At 38.6% G+C, this 25159-nt stretch overlaps 1 protein-coding gene across 3 annotated transcripts in view; it reads left to right on the top strand.

Annotated features, from left to right (window-relative positions):
* Positions 1-25159, top strand: part of Atp6v1h (ATPase H+ transporting V1 subunit H) — a 93931-nt gene that overhangs the window by 3949 nt on the left and 64823 nt on the right. For 2 of the 3 annotated variants that reach the window (XM_055603332.1, XM_055603333.1), the window contains exons 3-7: positions 1847-1949; positions 3256-3345; positions 10384-10497; positions 13835-13939; positions 16672-16725. In XM_055603332.1, the coding sequence (XP_055459307.1) occupies positions 1847-1949; positions 3256-3345; positions 10384-10497; positions 13835-13939; positions 16672-16725 (466 nt within the window). The remainder of the gene's footprint in view (positions 1-1846; positions 1950-3255; positions 3346-10383; positions 10498-13834; positions 13940-16671; positions 16726-25159) is intronic. The other variant, XM_055603334.1, reaches the window with a different exon arrangement.

The following is a 25159-nucleotide window of genomic DNA, read 5'->3' as shown; positions in this document are numbered from 1 at the left end:
AAAGAATCCAGCAAAAGCATATGTTAGGATACAAGAATCATAATACAGTAACTTTGCTCTTGAACTTCTAATGAAGAAACAGACCTTTACAAATTAAATAATGAATAAATTAATAAAAATTAAATGAAGAAATGCGACACATGCACACATACGTAGATATAAATAAAAAGAGGGATATAACAAAGAAGGAATAAGAAACTGTGTAAGAGCGTTGTGGACGTCTTCACAGAGCACATAAAGACTCTCATGGTAGTTATCTAAGCAGAAGGAATGGGGACTGCAGTGCGGGGAGCCCAGGAAAGAGAGCTCATGCTTGAATGTGTGGTGATTTGGGGCTTCAAGTAACTTAGGTGGTTCAGTTTCTTTTAGGTGAAGTATGTGTCCTGAAGTGAGTCAGATGGAGACTTGCAGGGTTGTTTTGCTGTCATGTCCGCTGAAGGACATGGAGTTAGAGGTTTTAGAGGTTAGGATTTGGGGTGGGGGAGTGGTTATTGTGACATGTCATGTCTGAGGCCTTGGAAGGTTAAGCCAGCTTGATATTGAAGATGACAGGCTCATTGGTGGTAATGCTGAGTTTCTTTCTACTTGGAAATAAGATAGCTGGAGATGATTTGGTGGAGAGAAGGTTGGATTCTCTTGACTTGACTCTCTAGGAAGGAGTTTAGGATGAAAAGCAAAAGTTTTTAACGATTCACCCTTGGGTACAACCTGTGAAGAACAAAATGCCGGTGGTGAAGGAATTCCACTGAGAGGAAAATTGGATGTAGGTTGGCATTGGGGAGGACAGGGGAATGGAGAGAGTCTTTATTTTGGTTCTTTTTCAAGACATGGTCTCACTATGCAGCTCTGCATGTCCTGAAACTTTATATATATAATTTGCTTCTGCCTCTGCCTCCCAGTGCTGGGATTAAAGGCGCATGCCACTAGGGAGGCTAAGGAGAGGTTATTTTTCAAAGAGAGGGAGGAAGACCGTATTCTGAACTGGAAGATAAAATAATGTTGTCAAGAAATTATTGTAGAACTTCGCTGTGAAGTGGCTTTGGGTGTAATGAATTTGAAGGCCAAGCAAATACATTGTGCTTGACCTAGGGAGGAATTAAGGGTGAGACTTTGAATAAATGTAAGAGGTGACATTTTATTGAATCCTTGACCAGGTGCTGTATTAATTGTGTCTTGATTATATAATTCTGTCCTCTGTACAAACCCTTTGAAAGGTGGTTGTTGTTCCTATTTTGCTTAGGTAAATTAATCCAGATTACACAGTGGTCACTCAGTCACTAAGTGATTTTTGAATGATGACAAGACTCTTAGTTTATAAGCACTTGTCATTTATAACCATCAAAAGACAAACGTCAACAAGTTAACGGATGTTAATTAGTTTCCTTTGTGTTTCTACAGTTAGGCAATACTACTCCATAAAATGGAGTGTTTTCTGATGGGCTGACCAGAGGAGGCTAGTTTAATAGAAAGGCAAGATAAGCAAGAATGAAGGTCAGAAAGTTCATTCCTCATTTCTAGGCTACTGTCTTAGGAGGTGGGCATGGAGAGCCAGAATAGTCAGGCTAGTCAGGTGTGGCTTTTTGTTTAGGATTTACGCACAGCATTCTCCTTACCATGCCCATTGAAACTACAGGGTTTGGGAAATTAGTCTGCTATCTTTTCTGGCTATGTTAGATTCTCTAGTTAGTTCTGTGGGGCACATGTGCAGGAACCTAGTACAAAACAGTGGCCTTCTGTAATTTTCTTGAACATACCAACGAGGAAGGAAAAGTATTACGAATTCCTGTGTCACTCACAGTGGCTGCTTTGCACTTACTGAACAGAATAATTCATTATTACTTTCTAGGGGGCAGATGATTTCTGCTGAAGATTGTGAATTTATTCAAAGGTTTGAAATGAAAAGAAGTTCTGAGGAGAAGCAAGAGATGCTTCAGACTGAAGGCAGCCAGGTGATCCTTACATTTATTTTATAATGACCACTATTTCCTTATCATTAAAAATCTGGAAAGGACTGGGGTATAGCTCAAATGGAAGAGTATCTACTTAATGTGCACAAGTAAGACCATGGATTCAACCTTTAGTTTCAAACTGCAACATACAAATTAAAATGCTAGAAAACCTTTAGTGACTATGCAGTCATTAATATTTGGTACTAACAGTACCTTTTGCCATGGTAGGGATAAAACTCATGGGTTTTTTGCTTGCTAGGCAAGCACTCTACCAGTCAGCTACATCCTAATCCTTATTAGGAAGCAAGATTCTGTTCAATTGGCCTTTATATGAGGATGATTTGTGATCTTCATATAAAATACCTGGAACTGCAACTCAATGCCATTGTAACAATCTCTTTATTACAGTTTTTAATTTTTCTTTTTTGTTTCGCAGTACTGGGATTTAAACATGTCTGTGCAAGTGTTCTATAATCATGCTATATTTTATAACTCTTTTTATTAAAAAAATTATCATTTTATGTATGGGTGTTGTGCCACGTTGTAAGTACACTACATGTGTGCTTGGTGTCCACAGAGGCCAAAGAGGATTTTGGCTTCCCTGGAGTTAGTTACAAACAGTGGTGAGCTGCTATGTGGTTCCTGGTGGTCTTGAGGAATGGGTAGACACCATGTTTTTGATCCTTGCGTTCTAGAGAGATCCATATGGTTGATATGCTATAGAGTATAGACAGACCAAGGCTTTCTGATTGTAATCTATAGCACTCTTGAGTGTTCTGTGTCCAAATTAATCTCAAAAATAATGACTAAATAATATTTTAGAATCACTTTTAGTCTTTAATTGTCTATAAGATGTTATGCTTTCCTAAGTAATCAAGAGTGATAATGGCTAGTTGTGTATAATTAAAAACAGTAACTATTTTAGAGCTTATCACTAGAAATAGTAAATATTTGACATTAGTCATGGTAAAATCTTCAGGTCTCATCATAATGATGTTTGTAAAAAGTATACATTTTTCTATAATTTGTTATCCAATAGCATTTCTGTCTTGTTTTATAAAAGAGAAATAATATTTTGTAGAAGTTCCATTAAAATTGTGAAATGGAGATAATGTGCTGGTGCGGTGGTGCACGCCTTTAATGCCAGTCCCCAGGAGGCAGAGGCAGGGGAATCTCTGTGAGCCTGTGGCCAGCTTGTTGTACATAGTAAAGACCAGCATAGCCAGGGCTACATAGTGAGACACTGTTTCAAAATTTAAAACAAACAAATGGAAGAGAATAATAACATTAATTTCATGTTTTGCAGTGTGCTAAAACATTTATAAATTTAATGACACACATCTCCAAAGAGCAGACTGTGCAGTATATACTAACCATGGTTGATGATATGCTGCAGGTAGGTATATTCCTAATACCTTTGGGGACTTTGCTGCTTTACGCTTTACAGTAACAGCAGTTGAGAAAGACTTCACTTAGTGATTCTCTTCTAGAGCATGACACATTTTCTTACTTCACTAGTAGTGCTAATGGTACTTCACTTAGGAAGTACCTAAGTGAAGCTGATTTCCATTTTCATATTACCAAATAATTAATATTTCCCCTGAAATAGCAGTTTTCTTTCCATTTTTCTTGTTTCTTTTATTTTTTCTATTAGTTTTCTTTTTTATTTCTTAATTTTTTATTAAATTTTTATTTTTTTATATTAATTACACTTTATTCACTTTGTATCCCAACTGTAAGCCCCTTTCTTCATTCCCTCCCAGTCTTACCCTGCCTCCTTCATCTCCTCCCAATGCCCTTATCCAAGTCCACTGATAGGGGAGGTCCTCCTCTCCTCCCATCTGACCCTAGCTTATCAAGTCTCATCAGGACTGGATACATTGTCCTCTGTGGCCTGGAAAGGCTACTCCCGCTAAGGGGGAGGTGATCAAAGAGCCAGCGACTGAGTTCATGTCAGAGACAGTCCCTGTTCCCCTTACTAGGGAACTCACTTGGATACTAAGCCGCCATGGGTGACATCTGAGCAGGGGTTCTAGATTATCTCTATGAATGGTCCTTGGTTGGAGTATCAGTCTCAAAAAAGACCCTTTGTGCCCAGATTGTTTGGTTCTGTTGCTCTCTGTGTGGAGCTCCTGTCCTCTCCAGGTCTTACTATCTCCCGCTTCTTTCATAAGATTCCCTGCACTCTGCCCAAAGTTTGGTTATGAGTCTCAGCATCTGCTTTTTTTTGTTGTTAATTTTAATTTTTATTAATTACAATTTATACACTTTGTATATCCTTGTAGCTCCTACCTTCCTCCCCTAGCAATCCCACCCTCCCTCCACCTTTTCCACCCATGCCCCTCCCCCAGTCCACTGATAGGGGAGGTCTTCCTTCCCTTCCTTCTGATCCTAGTCTATCAGGTCTCATCAGAAGTGGCTGCATTGTTTTCCTCTGTGTCCTGGTAAGGCTGCTCCCCCATCAGGGGAAGGTGATCAAAGAGCAGGCCAATCAGTTCATGTCAGAGACAGTCCCTGTTCCCATTACTATGGAACCCACTTGGACACTGAACTGCCATGGGCTACATCTATGCAGGGGTTCGAGGTTATCTCCATGCATGGTCCTTGGTTGGAGTATCAGTCTCAGAAAAGACCACTGTGCCCAAATTTTTTGGTTCTGTTGCTCTCCTTGTGGAGCTCCTGTCCTCTCCAGGTCTTACTATTTCCCACTTCTTTCATAAGATTTCTTGCACTCTGCCCAAAGGTTGGCCATCAGTCTCAGCATCTGCTTTGATACCCTGCAGGGTAGATGCTTTCAGAGGCCCTCTGTGGCAGGCTCCTGTCCTGTTCCCTGTTTTCTTCCTCTTCTGATGTCCATCCTCTTTGCCTTTCTGAATGGGGATTGAACATCTTACCCAAGGTCCTCCTTCTTTATTAGTTTCTTTAGTATGTTTATCCTATATTATATTTCTAATATCTACTGATGAATGAGCATACACACTGTGTGTCTTTTTACTTCTGGGACACCTCACTCAGGATGGTCTTTTCCAGTTCCCACCATTTACCCAGGAATTTCGTGATTTCCTTGTTTTTTTTTTTTTTTTTTTTTTTATTTCCTTATTTTTTATCGCTGAGTAATATTCCATTGTGTGGATGTACCACAATTTCTGTATCCATTCCTCAGTTGAGGGGCATCTAGGTTGTTTCCAGCTATTACAGATAAAGGTGTCACAAACATGGTTAAGAAAATGTCCTTGTTGTATATGTGAGAATCTTTTGGATATATGCCTAGGAGTGGTATAGCTGGATCTAGAGGAAGTGCCATTCCTAATTGTCTGAGAAAGCGCCAGATTGTTTTCCAGAGTGTTTGTACAAGTTTACATTCCCACCAGCAGTGGAGGAGGGTTCCCCTTTTTCCACTTCCTCTGCAGCATGTGTTGTCACTTGAGTTTTTGATCTTCGCTATTCTGATGGGTGTAAGGTGAAATCTCAGGGTCGTTTAGATTCAATGCAATTCCCATCAGATTACCAACACAATTTTTTGCAGACCTTGAAAGAAAAATTCTCAACTTCATATGGAATAACAAGAAACTCAGAATTTCTAAAATAATCCTTTACAATAAAAGATCTTTTGGAGGTATCTCCATCCCTTATCTCAAGCTGTACGATAGAGCAACAATACTAAAAACTGCATGATTACTGGCATAGAAACTGACTGGTGGATCAATGGAATCGAATAGAAGACCCTGAAGTAAACCCACACACTGTGGACACCTGCTCTTAGACAAAGATGCCAAAACCATACAATGGAAGAAAGATAGCATGTTCAACAAATAGTGCTTGTCTAACTGGATTTCTCTATGTAGAAAAATGCAAATAGATCCATACTTATCACCTTGCACAAAACAAAAGATCAAGTGGATCAAAGACCTCAATATAAAACCAGACACACTAAACCTGTTAGAAGAAAAAGTGGGGAAGAGCCTTGAACTCACTGGCACAGGAGACAACTTCCTGAACAGAACACCAACAGCACAGGCTCTGAGAGCAACAATCAATAAATAGGACCTCATGAAACTGAAAAGCTTCTATAAAGCAAAGGACACTGTCGTCAAAACAAAACGACTGCCTACAGATTGGGAAAGGATCTTCACCAACCCTGTATCTGACAGAGGGCTAATAGCCATTATATATAAAGAAGTTTAAAAGCAACAAATCAAGTAATCCAATTAAAAAATGGGGTACAGAGCTAAACAGAGGAATATAGAATGGCAGACAAACACTTAAATGCTCAATGTCCTTAGTCAGCATCTGCTTTGATGCCCTGCCAGATAGAGTCTTTCAGAGGCTCTCTGTGGTAGGCTCCTGTCCTGTTTCCTGTTTTCTCCTTCTTCCAATGTCCATCCTGTTTGTCTTTCTGAGGGAGGATTGATCATCTTACCAAGGGTCCTCTTTTTGTTTACCTTCTTTAGGTGTACAGATTTTAGTATGATTATCTTACAGTATATGTCTTATACCAACTTATAAGTGAGTATATATCATCTGTGTCTTTCTGCTTCTGGGATACCTCACTCAGAATGATCTTTTCAGAATGATCCCACCATTTGCCTGCAAATTTCAAGATTTCCTTGTTTTTAATTGCTGAGTAGTATTCCTTGTGCAAATATACCACCCTTTCTGTATACATTCCTCAACTTAGGGACATTTGGGTTGTTTCCAGATTCTGGCTATTATGAATATAGCTGCTATGAACTTGGTTGAGCAAATGTTCTTTTTGTGTACTTGTGTATAATTTGGGTATATGCCTAGGAGTGGTATAGCTGGATCTTGAGGAAGCGCTCTTCCTAGTTGTCTGAGAAAGCGCCAGATTGATTTCCAGAGTGGTTGTACAACATTACCTTCCCACCAGCAGTGGAGGAGGGTTCCCCTTTCTCCACTTCCTCTCCAGCATGTGTTGTCCCTTGAGTTTTTGATCTTAGCTATTCTGATGGGTGTCAGATGAAATCTCAGGGTTGTGTTGATTTGCACTGCCCTGATGACTAAGGATGTTGAGCATTTCTTTAAGTGTTTTCGGCCATTTGATATTCCTCTACAGAGACTTCTCTGTTTAGCTCTGTACCCCATTTTTTAATTGGATTACTTGATTTGTTGCTTTTTAACTTCTTGAGTTCTTTATATATTCTGGATATTGGCCCTCTGTCAGATATAGGGTTGGTGAAGATCCTTTCCCAGTCTGTAGTTTGTTGTTTTGTTCTGATGACAGTGTCCTTTGACAATGCAGCCAGTCCAATTTCTTTATGAAGTCACTGAGTGCTATGAACTTTCCCCTTAGCAATGCTTTCATTGTTTTCTATAAGTTTGAGTATGTTGTACCTTCATTTTCATTGAATTCTAGAAAGTCTTTATATTCTTTATTTCTTCCGTGACCCAGTTGTCATTGAGTAATGTTCAGTTTTTACGAGTTTGTAGGTTTTGTCTTAGGAGTTATTTCAGTTTTTTGTATTGGCTGAGTCTTGCTTTGTGGCCAAGTATATGGTCAGTTATGGAGAAGGTTTCGTGAGGGTCAGAAAAGAATATCTATTCTTTTGTGTTTGGGTGAGATGTTCTGTAGATATGTTAAGTCCATTTGATTTATGGCTTCTGTTTTATTATTTCTTTGTTTAGTTTCTGTCTTGATGATGTGTCTGTTAGTGAGAGTGGGGTATTGACCCACTATTAAAGTGGGGTTCAGTGTGTGATTTAAGTAATGTTTCTTTTATAAATGTGGGTGCCCTTACCATGTGGCATGGATGTTCAGAATTGAGATGTCATCTTGGTGGATTTTTTCCCCATCATTTTTGATTAATTTTGGTTGGAAGTGTATTTTATTAGATAATAGAATGGCTACTCCAGCTTGCTTCTTCAGTCCATTTGCTTGGAAAACCTTTTCCAGCTGTTTACTCTGAGATAATGTCTACCTTTGTTGCTGTGGTATGTTTCTTGTATGCAGCAGAATGATGAATATTTTTTTTTTTGCATCCATTCCGATAGCCTGTGTCTTTTGGAATTAGCCTGTGTCACTAGAATTGAGTCTGTTGATGTCGAGAGATATTAATGACCAATGATTGTTAATTCCTGTTATTTTGTGTTATTGGTAGTAGAGAGTGTGTGTTTCCTTTGGTTTTTCTGATTAGTTATTGATTTCCTATGTTTTCTTGGATGTAGTTAGCCTTCTTGGTTTGGAGTTTTCCTTCTAGTATCTTCTGTATGGCTGGATTTGTGGATAGATATTAATTTTTTTGTTGTTGTTATGGAATATCTTTGTTTTGCTGGGTATAGTAGTCGTGGTTTGACATCTGTGGTTTCTTAGTGTCTGTTTGTAAGATAGCTGCCTAGGCCCTTCTGGCTTTTAGAATCTCTTGAGAAGTCAGGTATAATTCTGATAGGTCTGCTTTTATATATGACTTGGCCTTTTCCTCTTGCAGCTTTTAATATTCTTTTTTTGCTCTGTAAATTTAGTGTTTTGATTATTATATGGCAGGGGGATTTTCTTTTCTGGTCCAATCTAATTGGTGTTGTGTAAGCTTTTATAACTTTATAGGCATCTTTTTAGGTTGGGGAAGTTTTCTTCTATGACTTTGTTGAAAATATTTTCTGAGCTTTAGTGTTTAAAGTCTTCTTTTTCTTCTATTCCTGTTATTCTTAGGGTTGGTCTTTTCATAGTATCTCACATTCCTTGGATATTTTGTACTAGGAACTTTTTAGATTTAACATTTTCTTTGACTGATATATCCATTTCTTCAATCTTATCTTCTGTGCCTGAGATTCTCTCTTACATCTTTTGTATTTCTGTTGGTGATGCTTTTGTCTGTAATTTCTGGTCTCTTCCCTAGGTTTTCCATCTCCAGGATTGCCTCATTTTGTGTTTTCTTTATTGCTTCTATTTCCATTTCCAGGTCTTGGATAGTTTTATTCATTTCCTTCACTTGTCTACTTGTATTTTACTGTATTTCATTAAGGGATTTATTTATTTCCTTCACCTGCTGATTGAATTTTATATCTTTAATGGATTTATTCATATTTTCCTTTAAGCCCTTTTTTTGTATCTTACTAACGTTGGATTTAAGGTTACCTGTTTTTGCTTTAGCTGTATCAGGGTGTCCAGGACTTGCTTTAGTAGGATAGCTGGGTTTTTGTGATGCCATATTGCCCTGGCTTTTGTTGATTGTGTTCCTTATGCTGGCCTTTAAGCCATCTGGTTGTTCCTGATGTTGGCGGGATATTCCTGATGCTGACAGGACTCCTTGGGGAGGCAGGCAGAGCCTGAGGCTGATAGTGGAGCTGTGGGAATAGCAGACTGCTCACATCTGTTAGCTGGGTGTTCTTTGGAACCTGAAGGCCTGGGTTTTCTTCAGCTGGCTGTGTCCCAGGTGGGCAGAAAAAAGGCTGGGTAGGCTCTAACCTGGCTATTCCTGGGGTCATGCAGGCCTCCTCCAGAGGAGGGATAATATGGAACTTTGCTATCTGTGTCCCCTGGCAGGCAGGGGGAAAGCTAGGCAGGCTCATATCTAGCTTTCTGGGGCTTGCAGGCCTCCTCCAGAGGGAAAGTTATAAAGCTCTGCTGCCTGTGTTCTCTGGCAGGAAAGAGAAAGGCTGGGTGGGCTCCAACTTGTCCCTTCTTGGGGCTAGGAGGCCTTACATAGCATCTATTTCACAAGCTGGTCTTGAATTTCTGAGTTTGTACTTCACTTTGGGTGTTTTATTTTCTTTCCATTCTAAATTTATATATTTACTTTACATCCCTATTATAGCCTCCTCCATCCTCTCCTCCCCTTCCCTCCCTCAGAAAAAGGTAGCGCTCCCAACCCACGTACTCTAGCATATCAAGTAGCATTAAGACTGAGCTTATCCTCATCCACTGAGACCAGGGCAGGACTGTTTCCCTAAAGTGGGGTTTGAAAAATAGCATCAAACATAGAAGACAGTGGTGTTTATATAGTCCCAAAACAGCAAGTCTAAAGGCTTTTCAAGGGTTGGGGAATTTCTAGAGGAATATTGGTTACATAGAAACTTGGCTGAACATTTCAGAATCATTTGGTAGAACATCTCATCAGAGTGAAAAATTAGAGTATAGGGTGTTTAACATGTCAAATTCCAGAAAATGGGTCAAATCCAAGTTTTACAGAAAAGAGGAACAAACTTACTTTGACTTTGTAACATGATGTCTTTTAATCTTAAAATGGAGTCAGGCTGATCCATCAAGTCCATGAAGACATTAAGTGATTTTGTGAAATTTCTCTGTGCTATCCTTACCCTCCAAAATTATTATTATTCCAAATTATTATTATTCCAAATAATTATGACAGAGACAAATTATATACATAGAGTAGAAAAAGAACATACATATTAATGGATATACAATGAGCAGATGAGAAGCAGTGTATAATCATTATGTTCTTTTCTCACCCCCCCTTAGGAAAATCACCAGCGTGTCAGCATTTTCTTTGACTATGCAAAACGAAGCAAGAGTACTGCCTGGCCATACTTTCTGCCAATGTTGAATCGCCAAGATCCCTTTACTGTTCATATGGTACTTGTTCATATGATCATTTGAATTGATCGTATTATTTATATTTTATCTTTTTCTTATTACTATGACAAAATAACTGACAAGAAGCAACATCAGAGAGATTTCAGCTTAGAGTTCAAAGGAATTAAACCCATCATAATGGTCAAAGCAGGTGGCTCTGAAGTCGTAGGAAAAGGAAGTAGGCCATATTATAAAACTTGATGCTCTACCCTCAGTGACTTACTTCCTCCAGTGAGACGCCATTCCTAAAGGTTTCAGAACTTCCCGAACAGTACACCTAACAGGGGACCACATACTGGAAACATGAGCCTGTGGGGATCATTTCAGACTCAAACCACAACACACAGACACCATATAAGAAGCTAGTTTTATTTTTTTAAACTGACAAACATAACAAACAAACCTGGTCCTAGGTTATTGTGACTTGATAACTTGCCTGATCCCAGAGGACGGACCACTTTCCTTATGGTGCTAATAAATAAGGGTTCATAGAGAGTGAAGGAACTTGTGTTGATCTGTTATAAAGTTTCCTAGATGAAAGCATTCGTTAGCTTCTATGTACATGGTGCATTTACATGTGCAAACATCTCAAGATTGCTTACAGCAAGAAAAAAAATCACATTTTACTATGTAGAAATTAAATTTTGTTTTGAAATAACTATTGAGTTTTATTTTAATTGGTTATTTCTTAATATCTGGAAACTCTTGCTTTAAACTTAGCTTTAAGAGCTACGGTTAGTGCTACAGAGGGCCTCTGAAAGCCAGAAGAAGAAAACAGGAAACAACCTAGGAACCTGCCACAGAGGGCCTCTGAAAGCCTCTGCCCTGCGGACTATCAAAGCAGATGCTGAGCCTGATGGCCAACTGTTGGGCAGAGTGAATGGAATCTTATGTAAGAAGTGGGAAATAGTAAGATCTGGAGAGGACAGGAACTCTACAAGGAGAGCAACAGAACAAGAAAATTTGAACACAGGGAACTTCCCAGAGCCTCATACTCCAACCAAGGACTATTCATGGAGATAACCTAGAACCCCTGTACAGATGTAGCCCATGGCAGTTCAGTGTCCAAGTGGGTTACATAGTAATGGGAAGAGGGACTGTCTCTGATATAATCTGATTGGCCTTCTCTTTGATCACCTCCCCCTGAGGGGGGAGCAGCCTTACCAGGCCACAGAAGATGACAGTGCAGCCACTTCTGATGAGAACTGATAGACTAAGATCAGAAAGAAGGAGAGGAGGACCTCCCTATCAGTGGACTTGGGGAGGGGCATGTGTGAAGATTGGGGAAGGAGGGTGGGATCGGGAGGGGAGGAGGGGGGCTATGGGGGGGATACAAAGTGAATAAAGTGTAATTAATAAAAGTTAAATAAAAAATTAAAAAAAAAAAGAGCTACGGTTAGAGCACTGAAGAGCCTTCCATGGTATCAGTGAAAAGATGAGTAGGAAGGCTGAGAGAATGGGTCTTTGCAAATACAAGCCACCTGTTCCCACTGCACAGTGGGCAGCAGGAGCCTAAGTCATTGTCTTCAACTCTGAAGTCAAGGACCACTGTTGGTGAAACATTGCCGTGCAAATGTGTTTTTCCCTGTCCACTTCTTTCGCATGCACCTAGATTAGTATGCTTGCCTACTCTCACTTTATGTGCTATAGACATTTTTTCGGGAAAAGCTGACATTTTTCTTTAAAAGTTCCAAAAGGGAAACAAAAGCAGAGTCATAAGAAAGTTACCTTTTTTTTTTTTTTTTTTTTTGAATCATGTTTTTAAAATCGGTAAACCTGGCATAGAGACGCACACCTGTAATTCCTACACTGTGTGAGGCAGAGGCAGGTGGATCTCTGTGAGTTGAAGACCAGCCTGGTCTACAGAGTAGGTCCAGGACAGCCAAGACTACACAGAGAAACCCTGTCTCAAAAACCCAAAACCAACCAACCATCCAGCCAACCAATCAACCAAACAAACAACGAAAATCCAAAATATCTCCCATGATTTTCATTTTCCTTCTTCCAGTTGTAGAGGTTTGTTTCCATTGTCTGGTTGAAACATCCTCATGCTGTTACAAATTCATGTAGATCTAATTAGAGCACCATTATTAAAAATGAAGACATAGCTAGAAGAACTTTTTGTATATTATATTTCTGGGGCCTAGGACCTGTTAGGGAAGTGCTTTGCCACTGAGCTATGTTCCCAGGCCACAGATACCCCCCCCCTTTTTTTTTTAAATCTAGTCTCTTGTAACCCAGGCTAGCCACCCTTGAATAACTAATCCCCTCCCCCCTCATCTCCCCAGAACCTGAAGTTTGCTCCCACACCCATTTCATGATGCTAGACCCAGGGCTTCCTGAATGTTTGCCAAGTACTCTATGAACTGAACTGTGTTTTTTGGGTCCCTAAGTTATCGCCTTAATTTACATTGCTTTCTGTTAACTTTTCAAGTGGAGGGTCAGTTTGTTGTTGGGTTATTTATTGTTGTGATTACCCCCACTTGGTTTTTCAAGACAGGGTTTTTTTCTGTGTAGCCTTGGCTGTCCTGGAACTTATACTGTGAATCAGGCTGGCCTCAAACTCATAGAGATCCACCTGCCTCTTGTCATCCAATTGCTGGGGTTAAAGGCATATTCCACCACACCCGGCTGATTACCTCCATCTTAAGTCAGGTGTTGCTCCTGGTCATTTTCTTTTTGTTGTGCATGTCCTGCTAATGTATTTTTAGCCTATGGGTTCCAAATAGGAATTCTTTTGAATCAGTTGAATAGTACTTTATGGCTCATGTGCCATAGCACAAATCAAAGTCAGAGGATAACTTGTGGCTTATAAGATAAGTTGGTTCTCTCTTGCCTTTTGAGTCCTGGAGATTCAGATTGTAAGGCTTGTTCGTAAGCACCATTACCTTGTGTGATATCTTGCTAGCCTTGAGCTATGCTTTGGGTAAGATGTGTAGGTATTAAGATGAATTTTCTATCTTAATTTTTTTTTTCTTTTTAATGACTGGTTTTTCACTATGTAGTCCATTGTGGTCCCAAATAATTGATTTTCCTGTCTCAGACTCCCCAGTACTGAAGTACTGGGGTTATAGATGTATTTTTGGTCCAAATCTTATTTTTAAATGCAAAATAATCTAGAGAATGCTGTGTAATTTCTTAAAGCATAGCTAATTTCTGTTCCTTTTAAAGGAAACATTTTAAAACACAGTTTGAATGAAACATAGAATGAATCATATCCCTCCCCACCCCAGGAATTGAGTATTATAAAAACCACTCAGCAATGTGATTTACAAGAGCTGGCTCTTAAGGTATGGAATGTGATTGGCATTCAGGTGTATGTCTTATTCATTTTCAGGCAGCAAGAATTATTGCCAAGTTAGCAGCTTGGGGGAAAGAATTGATGGAAGGCAGTGACTTAAATTACTATTTCAATTGGATAAAAACTCAGCTGAGTTCACAGGTAACAGAAGTTTTCTTTAGTATCCAAAATGTGGTATGAATATTTATGTTCTCATCTTATTTATGGTAAACACATTAAATTATAAAAGGTGCTTTATTGAAGTAACTCTTTACCTTGTTAAGTAAGCCCAGCTACTGCTGATGTGATGGCATGCTTCACTGTTTGTTCTTTCTCTGGCTACAATTCAGACTTTCTGTTTTCTCTGCCACTTGTGATTTTCTGTTCTTGCTTTTGAACAGTCAGACTTATATTCCTTCTAGGCAGCTACCAGGATTACACAGCTTGGAGAACTGAAAGGACCTGCAGGAAGCAATTCAGTGAGTGCTCACAGAAAGGTTCCACATAGGAAAACAAATGTGAATAAGCTCTGGGGTCAGATAGGCTGCCTTGGCCTATGTATTTGAACCACCAAATTTGTTTGAGAAATCTTGGTTTGGGGAAGGGGTCTCCAGAGGTTTTCTAGTGTGTCTTTTATGCCCTTTTGATTATGTAACTAAACTGTTTTTTTTAACTGGTGACACAATAAACAAACTGGTCTTTGTGCTGCTAGGGGAGTTTCAGATGGCAATTAGGGCATTATAGATCATTAGTCATTCTGTTTGTCCTTACTTTGGCCACGATTTTCTACCAGGCTTCCAGGTGTCTTTGGAGAAGTCTGGGGCTGCCCAATCCAGCTGTCACACAGTCCTGTGTTACACAGTGGCTCAATCCACAGCATCATACAAAACTGTGGGATTAAGCACTTAAGTACAAATTGAGACATCCTGCTTACTGGCCATCTGGGTTCAGGTTTCTCTAGCTCTCAGTCTCCATGGAGAAGAGAGCTTGCTGAAAAAATGTCAGTTTTCTTTGTGCATCTTTAGAATGGGACAAAAAATAGGATATTTATGATGCTTTTTGAAATGTTTCTTTTACGCTTCCAGTAGAAGTTGGGTAGAACCGATACAAAAGGAAAGAAGTAAAAGTTGGCTTGGGTAAGAGTATTCTGGAGAAGAAAAGGCAGAACTTGGCATAAGCATCTGTGATATGAAGGAACTAAACCAGGGAAAATAACGTTGAGAGTTACTGTATTGTTAACTGTAGACTACAAATACATGTTACTTTAGTAGATTTTAACGTAAGCCATGAGAGACACCTGGTATTCTGCTTAGATTTACTTTTTTGTCTTACTACCTGGCTTTTGAGGACTAATTTCCCTTTGTACTTTGATAGAGAATGTTTCAAATGAAAGTATTCTTTGTGTCAGCATCAAGATGTAGGTGGGAGGGAACCACAAGGGGGGGATATAAAGTGAATAAAGTGTAATTAATAAAGAATTAAAAAAAGATGTAGGTTTTACTGAGTTTGTAAGATACTTAAATGAAAATGGGTGTATGAAGATGAAATTTTAAGTTTCTAAAGGGAGACCATTTAGAATCAGAATACTTTATTCAGTAGAATACATTTAAAAATTCAGTGACCTTTTAAATGAATCCCATTCTACTTTAATGCTAGCATTCTTGTGAGGTGCCAGTGTACCTGAAATCACAAAGTGAAACATGATACAAAAGAATTGCATACTACTACAGTTTCGTATCTCCTCTTTGGGCAGTTTACCTTTGACATTTGTTCCCAGCAGGATCATTTATATTGCGCCTCAGAGAGGAATGGCCTGAAAGGATTGACATCCACTTAATGCTTACACGGTTGTAACCGTGTCCTGCAATTCTGGGAAGTCTCTTATCACTAGTGTATGAAGTATTTCAGAGACTAGGACAGTTTTCATTAAATTTGCACTTCACAGTGTTGAGTGGCTGTTCTTCAAAACCTTTCTGTATCTTTCCAGCGTGCTGTCTCTGCCGTCTTCTTTGGCTTTCTGATGTGGCTTGAAACCTATTCTCTGCAAGTCCTTCTGCTACAGGGCACCTACTGAAGGTCCCAAGTACAGCCTGGCTTTGCTTCTCAGAGTCTGGGCACTGCCTCTGCTTGGTTCTGATCATACTGGCTTTCTTGCTACTGGCAGAAAATTCTTTTTATCAGGATTAAATTGTAAATTTCTTGTCTAAAGAAAGGTAGGATTATGTGAAATTTTACTTGCTGGCTTCCTCAAATGTCTTTAATAGTATGTGAAAAGTCTTTTTCCCCACCAAGAATATCTTCTCCTTTATAGAAGGTTCATAATTTCATAATTCTAGTGAATTATCAAATGATCAAATGCCCAAGTCAGTTGCTAGGTTGCAATTTTTTTTTTTAACTTTACAGTAGCAATTCTTGCCTCCTACTTAATAGGTATGGATAAAAAAATAGCTCCCCTAAAACTTATTATCAATTTTTTTCTTGATTTGTTACAGGACACTTTGTTTTGTAATTGTTGTGAACATTTGTGACGGTGAATATTTAGATCACTTGAAGGCATTGCCATCTTCTTCTTAAGCACCTATTTTAAGAAGCTTTGCCAAAGAGGTTGAGAGTGGTAGGTAGGCGGTCATCTGAGGGATAACACCGCTCAGTTAGTAAACATGAAGCAGCTGTTTTGCTAGCTTCATCTCTGAAACTTGTCTTTTTCAGACTACTATTGTTGAGCCTGTAGTCTTTCGATTATCTGGTGGAGGATAATAACATTTATATCATCTTCACGTTCTTTGTAAAGTAGGATTAGGGAAAATGATAAAATTCATACAACTCCTTTTGTAAGATAAGTTAGGATAAAATAAAAAACAAAACTAAGTAATAAGTCATTTATTTTGTAATAGAAACTTCGTGGTAGCGGTGTTGCTGTTGAAACAGGAACAATCTCTTCAAGTGATGTAAGTATGTAACTTCTAATTGACTGGTTTCTTGACGCCCTGAAAATAGATTGTTTTGACTCACAGGCATTTATGCGAAAATGTTAACTAGTTTCCCAAATGTAAATTCTTGGATCTGATGTGTCATCTACATGTGGTGAGGCTATGCGGTGAGGCTGATTGTTGTATTTTTTGTTTAAATGGGAGACACAAATCCTACTCTTCTTTGTTGCAGTCTTTGCAGGACATCCTACTTGAGATCTCCAAATCAGTGCAAGAGTTAGAATTGCAGTTCACTGCACAAAAGACTAATTATGTCATTTGTGTCACAGTTCATTAGTTTGTGAACTGTCTGGTATCTGTCTAACCTATGCGTGAATTGGCATCTCTATTTCTTTAAAAAGTTTTATTTTGTGTCTGGCAGTTTTGTGTGCATGTACGTCTTTATACTCTGTCTACACAGTGGAGGCTAGGAAACGGGATTGTATCTCCTGGGTCTGTAGTTAACAGACCTTTGTTAGCTACCATCTTGGTGCTGGGAAAAGCCCAGTGTTCTCAAAGAGTAGCCACTACTCTTAGCTACTGAGTCACTTACCACCACTACTCACCCCTGGCATTTTATTTCTTGTGGAGTTTCTAGGACATTCAGAAAATTTGATTATATTGTATCTTAGTTTTTTAGAATAATTTGTTTTATAAGCCTATTTTTGTTTGATGTATGTTTGCCATAAATTAAACCCTATACAAAGAGAGGTAAGCTGAGCTCTTTGAGAGTCTCGGTTTGTTCATTGTATTAGGCAGAATTGGTTGAGCTGGTATTGGATTAGTGTAAATGATTTATCTAGTAGATCCACACACACACACCCCCTAAATAGTAACTGTAAGAGTTCACACCTTGTTTTTAGTACTCCTCAGCCCTGGGCATACTCTCTTTTTTTCGAGGGCTTTTCTTCTTCAGGTAGATACTAATTTCAGAAGCAGACCTCAAGTTGAGAATGTTGCCAGCCTTTTCTTTGATCCTATTTTAAAGGGCAACTCTTAGCTAGTATTTGAGTACTTACTGTGTAATACCAATGTTACTCATTTACATTTTCTTGTGTAGCTATATGTATATGTGTGTAGGTTATAATGTTAGTCATATCTTTTGCAAAAGCAATGAGGCTGAGCAAGAAATCACATAATCTTGCCAAAGATCATATAGCTAATGAGTGTTGGAAACATTAATGCAATAAACTGCTAATTGAGAGAAGTGTTTCTAGAGGCACCTGAACTGGAATTGAGTATTTAGGCATTGCGCAAATCCATTGTATACTATGACTTTGGTTATATCCTTATTAGGCCCTTAAATGTGAAAAGCAGTGTGAAAAGCAGTGTGAAAAGCAGTTTGATAAGCTGCATTATGTAATACTGCCACTTGAGGACAGTACAAAGCAGCAGTTGACACTGCAAAAATGATCTAGAGACTGTTTCAGAGGTTTCCCATCAGCAAGTGAGGGGTTGATTGTTACAGATGGTTTCAGTTAGTAACACATAAGTGAAGTTTGCTTAAAATCTATTGACATTGTTTTAACACATTTATGAAAATAACTGGAAGTATCTGATTATGTTTCTTTACCTTGCCAGTTCTTTATTGTTTTTAATGCAAATTATACATCGTCTTGTCTGAGGAGCAGCATTGCCTTGGAAGTGGACTTCTGGGCTGAGGCCCTGACCAACGAGGGCTATGACCTTTTCCAGTATTGTGATCTCCAAGCTGTAATTTCTTTCTCAGAAAGACTGAGAATTTGTTTGCTTCCTTCTCTCTTTACTTTTTCCTTGTCCTCTTTCCACTGATATCTGAGTGTAGAAGATGGTATCTCACATCATGTGTCCTGTTTCTTGGCTCTTCTTGTTGTGGACTCTGTCCACCATTAGTTCGAAGATGGATGCTGTTTCATAGGTCCAGTGGGTAGGTTTTCCTTCCTCCTTGTTCTGACTAGCTTCTCAGTGCTCTGGAGTGGTACTGTCTAACAGGACTTCTTGTAAATTCTGTCTATCTGGCCTGTTCACAGAGGTAGCCACTCGCTACATGTGACTAGTTTGATTGAGATCCTAAAATATATTTCATGTACTTTAAAACTCATGCATTTGCAGTTCAGTGTTGTATATTTATGGAATTGTGCAACCATTACTGTAATCTAAGTTTATAGTATTTGCAGAATTCCAGAAACCAAGAACTACCCTGTATATACATGTGAACTGTTTCCTAAATCCTACTCTTCTTTCAACCCCTGGCAGCCACTAATCTATTTTCTGTTCTGGATTCACCTCTTGTGGCTTGTGATGTGAATAAAACTCTATAGACAGTCCCCATCATCTAGCGTAGTATGTTTAAGGTTCATGCATGTTTGAGCATACAGCCTCTTAGAATGAGAAACAGAAAAACCTAGAAAGTTGAGTTTCCTTGTTTTTCAGCCACATTCCATCAGTGATTTCTGTGACAGCTCTCATGTCCTTACTAGTGGGGACTGATTTTGCTGCTTGGCTTTGTCTTTGATTGAATCCTGTGGCCCCTGCAGTCTGCTAGAGAGGTGGAAGCTATCCTTGATGTAGTTCTCTACCACTTTGTTGATAAATCCATCAGAGGTGCTACCCATGATGCAGATCAGTGGGCTGTCTGCCTCAGTTATTCACACAGCACAGGCCTGCTCTTAAATTGTAGGCTGTGTTTGCTGGTGGCCTGCAGGAACCCAGAGAACTGGGTTACATCTGTGATTGTTATTTTTATAAAACTGTTCGTTTCTCAGTTTCTTAACCTGGCTATCATAGAAATAATTGAGACTTTTTATGCTTGTTTAATAGTAAGTTTCACAACACAATAACTGAGCAGATAGTCCTCTATTCTTAACCCTCTATGCTAATTTGGTTTCCTCTCAGTATACATCCCAGAATACTTTCACTTTGTAGCTTTCTTGCTCCAGCTTTTCTTTCCTGATGTTCCCATGCCTGAATCCCCTTGCTGAATTCCCCACTCCTCTCCTCTAACTCCTCCTCCCCTAGCTGGCAGGAAGTCCAGCCCTATTTTCTCCCCTGCTCAATGATTGGCTCTAAGCTACTTTATTGACGTATCATGGGACCCATTGGGGAGCAGAGTTTTATACAATAGTAAGACAGGAGAGTCTCAGAACAAGGCTTGCAATCAGATATGGGGGAATACAGAAATTATGATTTGAGTTACATAATAACCTTATACTACATATCCCCCCTTTTAGTCTAATAAAGGCTTTTTCTCTTACAATAATAAACTATATGTAATGATAACAATTATGAAAATTATTAGGTAAGATTGACATTTGTATGTTTTTAACATCCTTGGATAAAGAATTTTATTATCTCTCAATTTATATCATCCTAAACAATGTAAGTTTAGTTTTCAACTCCATCAGAGACTTAAGGAGTAAATGTTACCTCCTTTGTAGGAAGTACAGGCAAGTAGCTTCCAAAAGTATAGAAATGATAGATACTTGGCTGCCTGGACAGTTATGCAAAATTCTTCTATAACATTTTAGCATCATCTTTAGCCTTCTGGCTCAGAATATTAGACACACGTTTCTTTTCTTTGAAGTATTATAAAGGACTTGTCTGCCTTGTCCTTGCAAAGTTCAGCAGCGGACTTTCCTGCATCCCATTTGTCCGGTTTGGACAGTATTTTGTCTGTAATTGATGTAAAGGCATTTTCTCACCCAGTAGCTAGGTTGCCACATATGAAGCCTTTGATGTTCTTTGAAGTTGAACAGGGGTGCTGCCAGGAGCAGAAGTATCTCATTGTCAAAAAAGCCTTAAGTTAATAAAGTCTTTAAATGCCATGTTCTGTAGATCTCTGAGGTTTTTGAAAACTGTCTACCGACAGATCTGTCAGTCTAGGAAACATTTTTGTAGTTAACTAAACTAGTATTGTGCCGGATTCACGAGATCTCCCAAAGACTACCAGGAGTCCAGTCTGTTGCAAAACACACGAGGATCTTTATTTACAGCTGGAGCTGGACTCCCATAGACACCAAAGCATTGGCATCCAGTTGAGAGCCCCAGGTCCGGATTGTGGGTGATTTATAGGTCCCAGTCCTTCCCAGCGCGCCCAAAGCAGGGGATTCTAGCCTGGCAAGCTTGTATTGGTTAATACAGAAAAAGTGGAGGCCACATTACATAAACTGTTTGCTATGGTAAAGTGCCAGGACCATGAACAAATGGCTTTCTTTGTTCACTTTTGCCTGGTGATGAGGGTAAACGGTTGACCTTGGGCTTCAGTCCTATCCTGTGTTGGCCTTGGGTTTCAGTCCTGTCCTAGACTACTAGACTGCTGCTAGGGGAGAGGGGCCGATTATCTCCAGGAGCAAGGCCATCCAGGCCGGTTTCCTGGAAACAAGAAACTACCCTGTATATACCTTCTCCTAAGGTTCCCTATTTTGTTACAAACATTCCTCTAACCTCTGTTCTATGGCCTTTAATCTAATTTCTCAGTCTTTTCCTTTGCCAAGTCAGTTTTATCCTGATCTCTCCCAAAGTGGGTCTATACTAAAATGGAATCCAGAAGCACTGTGTCATGGTGTCTTCCTCCGTATTCAACATAGAAAATAACCTTTTACTCTCAAAATCTCTTCCTAAGGACTTGACTTTCTTTTAAAGTATCAGCTTCCCTTCTAGACCTTACTAGTTCAGATGCTTGAGGCTTCTCATTCTGTCTTTGGCTCCTGTTTCCAGGGAGAGGCTTTCTTTTGGACTCCCTCAAGGGATCCTGACCCCTCCCCTGCTCTGGAAAGTTATTGGGTCCACAAAGGTTTGCTGCTCTGGCCTGCAAGAAACCCTTCTCAAAGGAATTTAGCTTCCTGTTTTGGCTAGAAAGTCTGGCTCTGAGAAGTTTGCTTGTGTTAAAGAGCCACTTTTCCCCCTTTTAGGGCTAAAGTTCCTACCTCTTTGGGGTTTGTCTCAGTTTTTGTTTTTCTGCAGCCAGCTGGAGGCCTTGCTGCTCTGCAGGGGGTCTGTCTTAATTAGGAAGCTGTGAGCTCCTATTTTAGAAACTGTAGTTCTCTTATCAACTAAGAGAAGTAAGAAACTACTAGTAGTTTTATTTTCCATGTAAATTCTTGCTAGATTCTTGTAAATTCTGCCCCACTTTGGGTGCCATTTGTTATGGTTATTTTTATACAGCTGTGTTGTTTCTCAGTTTCTCTCTTAATCCAGCTATCATATAAATAACTGACCCATTAATATTTAATAATAAGCCTTACAACACAATAACTGAGCAGATATTACCTAGTCTTAACTCTCTATACTATTTTATTTCCTCCCAGTGTACATCCCAGAATACTTACACTGTGTAGCTTTCTTCCTCCAGCTCCTCTCTCCTGATGTTACTCTGACCTCTCCCATGGCTGAATCCCCTACTGAATCCCTAACTTTCCTCCTCCCCTAACTGGCCGGAAGTCCAAAACCTATTTTCTCTCCCCTGCTCAGTGATTGGGTATTAGCTGCTTTATTGACATATCAGGGAACCATTGGGGAGCAGAGCTTACACAACATTAAGACAAGAGACTCTCAGAACAAGGCTTGCAACCAGGTATGGGGGATATAGAAATCAGCATTTGAATTACACAATAACCTTATGCCTACACACATCAGGTCACTAGTTATTAAAAGATGACAATGGTCTAAACACATTAAATGGAAAATTCAGAAATATACAATGCATAAGTTTTTAATAACTTTTATTTATTCTGTTTTTAAAACTACTCTTTCATTGTGTTAGTTGCTTTACTATGCCTGAATTATTAATTAAATTATCATAGGCATCTGTATATAGGAAGAAATAAAATCTGTGTCCAAAGGGTTCAGGGCCGTGTAGTCTTAGGATCTGTCAGGGGTCTGGGAGCATGGTGGAATGGAGGCAACTATATTTGCCTTACTCCGTAGGCTTAAAGAGCAGTGTTCTTACCCAGGGTAATTATTAACGGCATTTCATTCTTTTAACTTACCACAAAGTTAACACTTTCAAGCATTGGGATCATTAAAATGTGTGCGTGTGTGCATGCGTGAGTTTATATTTAATGGTTTCTCTCACAAACTTCTTTTCACTACATTTCTTTGTTACTATGAGATCTGTTAATGTAGGTTTGGTATGGTCTGATCTTGAGCTTCATGTAAAGGAATCTGAATTCATTTGTTCAGCATTGTATCATGATACATTTATCAATATTTCTTATTTTTGCTGTAGTGTTTGGTCACATGATTTATTATTGATGGGTATTGGGTTACTTTAAATTTTTGATTATTGTGAATAATTTAGTGCTGAGCAATCTGCATGTCTTTTGTTATTATATCCATAGCACGTATGTCCAGAGTAGAATTGTGAGTAATGGGGTTATGCAAATTTACCATTAGTAGATGTTGTCAGTCAGTTTTCTAAGCCACTTTATGACCCTTCAAGGTACAAGAATTTCATTTGTTCTAGTTTCCTACTGATAACTCCTGTGATTTTGTTGTTGCTGTTTGTCTTATTATGTTTTGTTTTGAGACAGGCCTTGCCTAGAACTTGAGAACTTCTTGTTCATCTTCTCAAGTCTTGGGATTACAGACATATATTATGACACCTGGCTTCTGTGTTATTTTTAAGTGAATATCTGATAGAAGTTAAATAAGTAAATAAAATTGCAGAGAGCCGCTTGTTTGTCAGGCTGCTTTGTTATTGAACTTTCAATGAAAAAGATGTTTTCACCCTGGCCTTCACCTGGAGACAGCTATAGGCAGGATATTTTGCCTAGTTCATTTCCTTTTGTTTGTATGAGGATCACACAGACAAGTGGTGGAGGTTCTTGATGAACCTCTTCATTGTACTGAGGTGCTTTGCTCTGACTATAAAAAGGGATCGTGGAATAAACCAGTGTGACAGTTTCTACTGGCAGCCCTCTTGAGTTGATTCCATGTGTAGTGTGTTGGTTTTTTAACATTTTCTTGCCACTCAGGAACTGTTCAACTCTGTCAGCAGGCTCCAGCATAAAATAAAATCATCCTCATTATAACCTTTGGTTCTGAGAGAAAATAGTTACTTTGTAACTATGGAATATTAAATACTTCTGGACCTGTTAGTTAGCATTCTGTTTCTGACAAAACTAGTTTCTGGTGCTTATTTTTACTTAGTTATATATTTCTACAATATACCTTTATGTTTCACTAATACCAGAGTACAAAGCATTTTTATTCCGAATTTGTGGGAGGCTTGTGCCATAATGCAGATTTGTTTTGTCTAGAGTTACAACTCCAAAATTTATATGAATACCATCATGTTTTATTCCTTTATAAAGTGATAAAAGTGTAGCTTGCATTTAAATCATAGCATTATCAAAGTGACTATTAAACTTTGTCTATAATTTAGAAACATTAGTTTTTGGTACAGTGTCACTGACTTTTTAACGTTCATCTTAATAATAAGTGTATTTGTTTATAGTTATATATTTGTTCCTTAATTCTTGAATTACTTTGAAATTCTTCAGAAAGTGTACCCCTGAGCCCATATTTACAGATGTATTCTGTCAGTGGTTGTTTCCCTGGGCTGTGATTATCTTGTTGTAATGAAAGATTGTATTTTGTTAGGAACATTGGAAATTTATTTTAATAAAGTCTTCCTAAATATGTTGAAATTTTAAAAAAGGCATTTAAAAATATTTTAAATCACTGAAGTTTTTCATATAGTGTATGCAAAGTATGGCAGGTTTTCAGCCTACTGTGTGTGCAGGACAAACAACATTTTGGAGTTGACCTCCAGTGTCAACTCAGTACAGACTCAGTGACTTTTGCTTTTTAAACAATAATAATGAATAATTGTTAACTTTGAACTTTTATATTAAAATAGTAGGCATAAGCAAGACCAGGTATATTTTGAAAGCCAGTATTTAAAAAAAAAAGAAAGGTAAAGATACCTTCATTTTAATTTTAATTTCTTTTATCTTTTGAAATTCTAATGTAATTATATCATTTGCCCCCCCACTTTTTTTCTCCTTCCAAACCCTCCTGAATAACCTTCTTTGTTCTCTTTCAAATTCATTGCATCTTTTTTTCCATTTATTGTTATAACATGCGTATATGAATATGTATATCCCTTAAATATAAGTCACTCAGGCCATATTATGTTACTTGTATGTTTTCAGGGCTGTCCATTTGGTATTGGATAACCAAGTGGTTTATATTCTTTCTTATGGAAGACTATTTCTCCCACTCTCAGCATTCCTTAGTTGCCTCTAGGTTTTTGTGTAGGATTGAGGTCTCATGGTCCTTCTCCCTTGCACTTGAGGATACCTATTGTTGTTCTTGTTAAGCTCTGCTTAAATTTTTAGACCATTGAACAATCTCTGTTATTGTATCTTTTTTTTTTTTTTTTTTTAATTAGTGTAAGAGTTTATTTTGCATGTTTGGGTATCCATGTTGG

This window comes from Psammomys obesus, unplaced genomic scaffold (genome assembly GCF_907164565.1).
Source record: "Psammomys obesus unplaced genomic scaffold, mPsaObe1.curated_primary_1811, whole genome shotgun sequence".
Classification (NCBI taxonomy): domain Eukaryota; kingdom Metazoa; phylum Chordata; class Mammalia; order Rodentia; family Muridae; genus Psammomys; species Psammomys obesus.
This window is presented reverse-complemented; position numbering and strand designations above follow the sequence as displayed.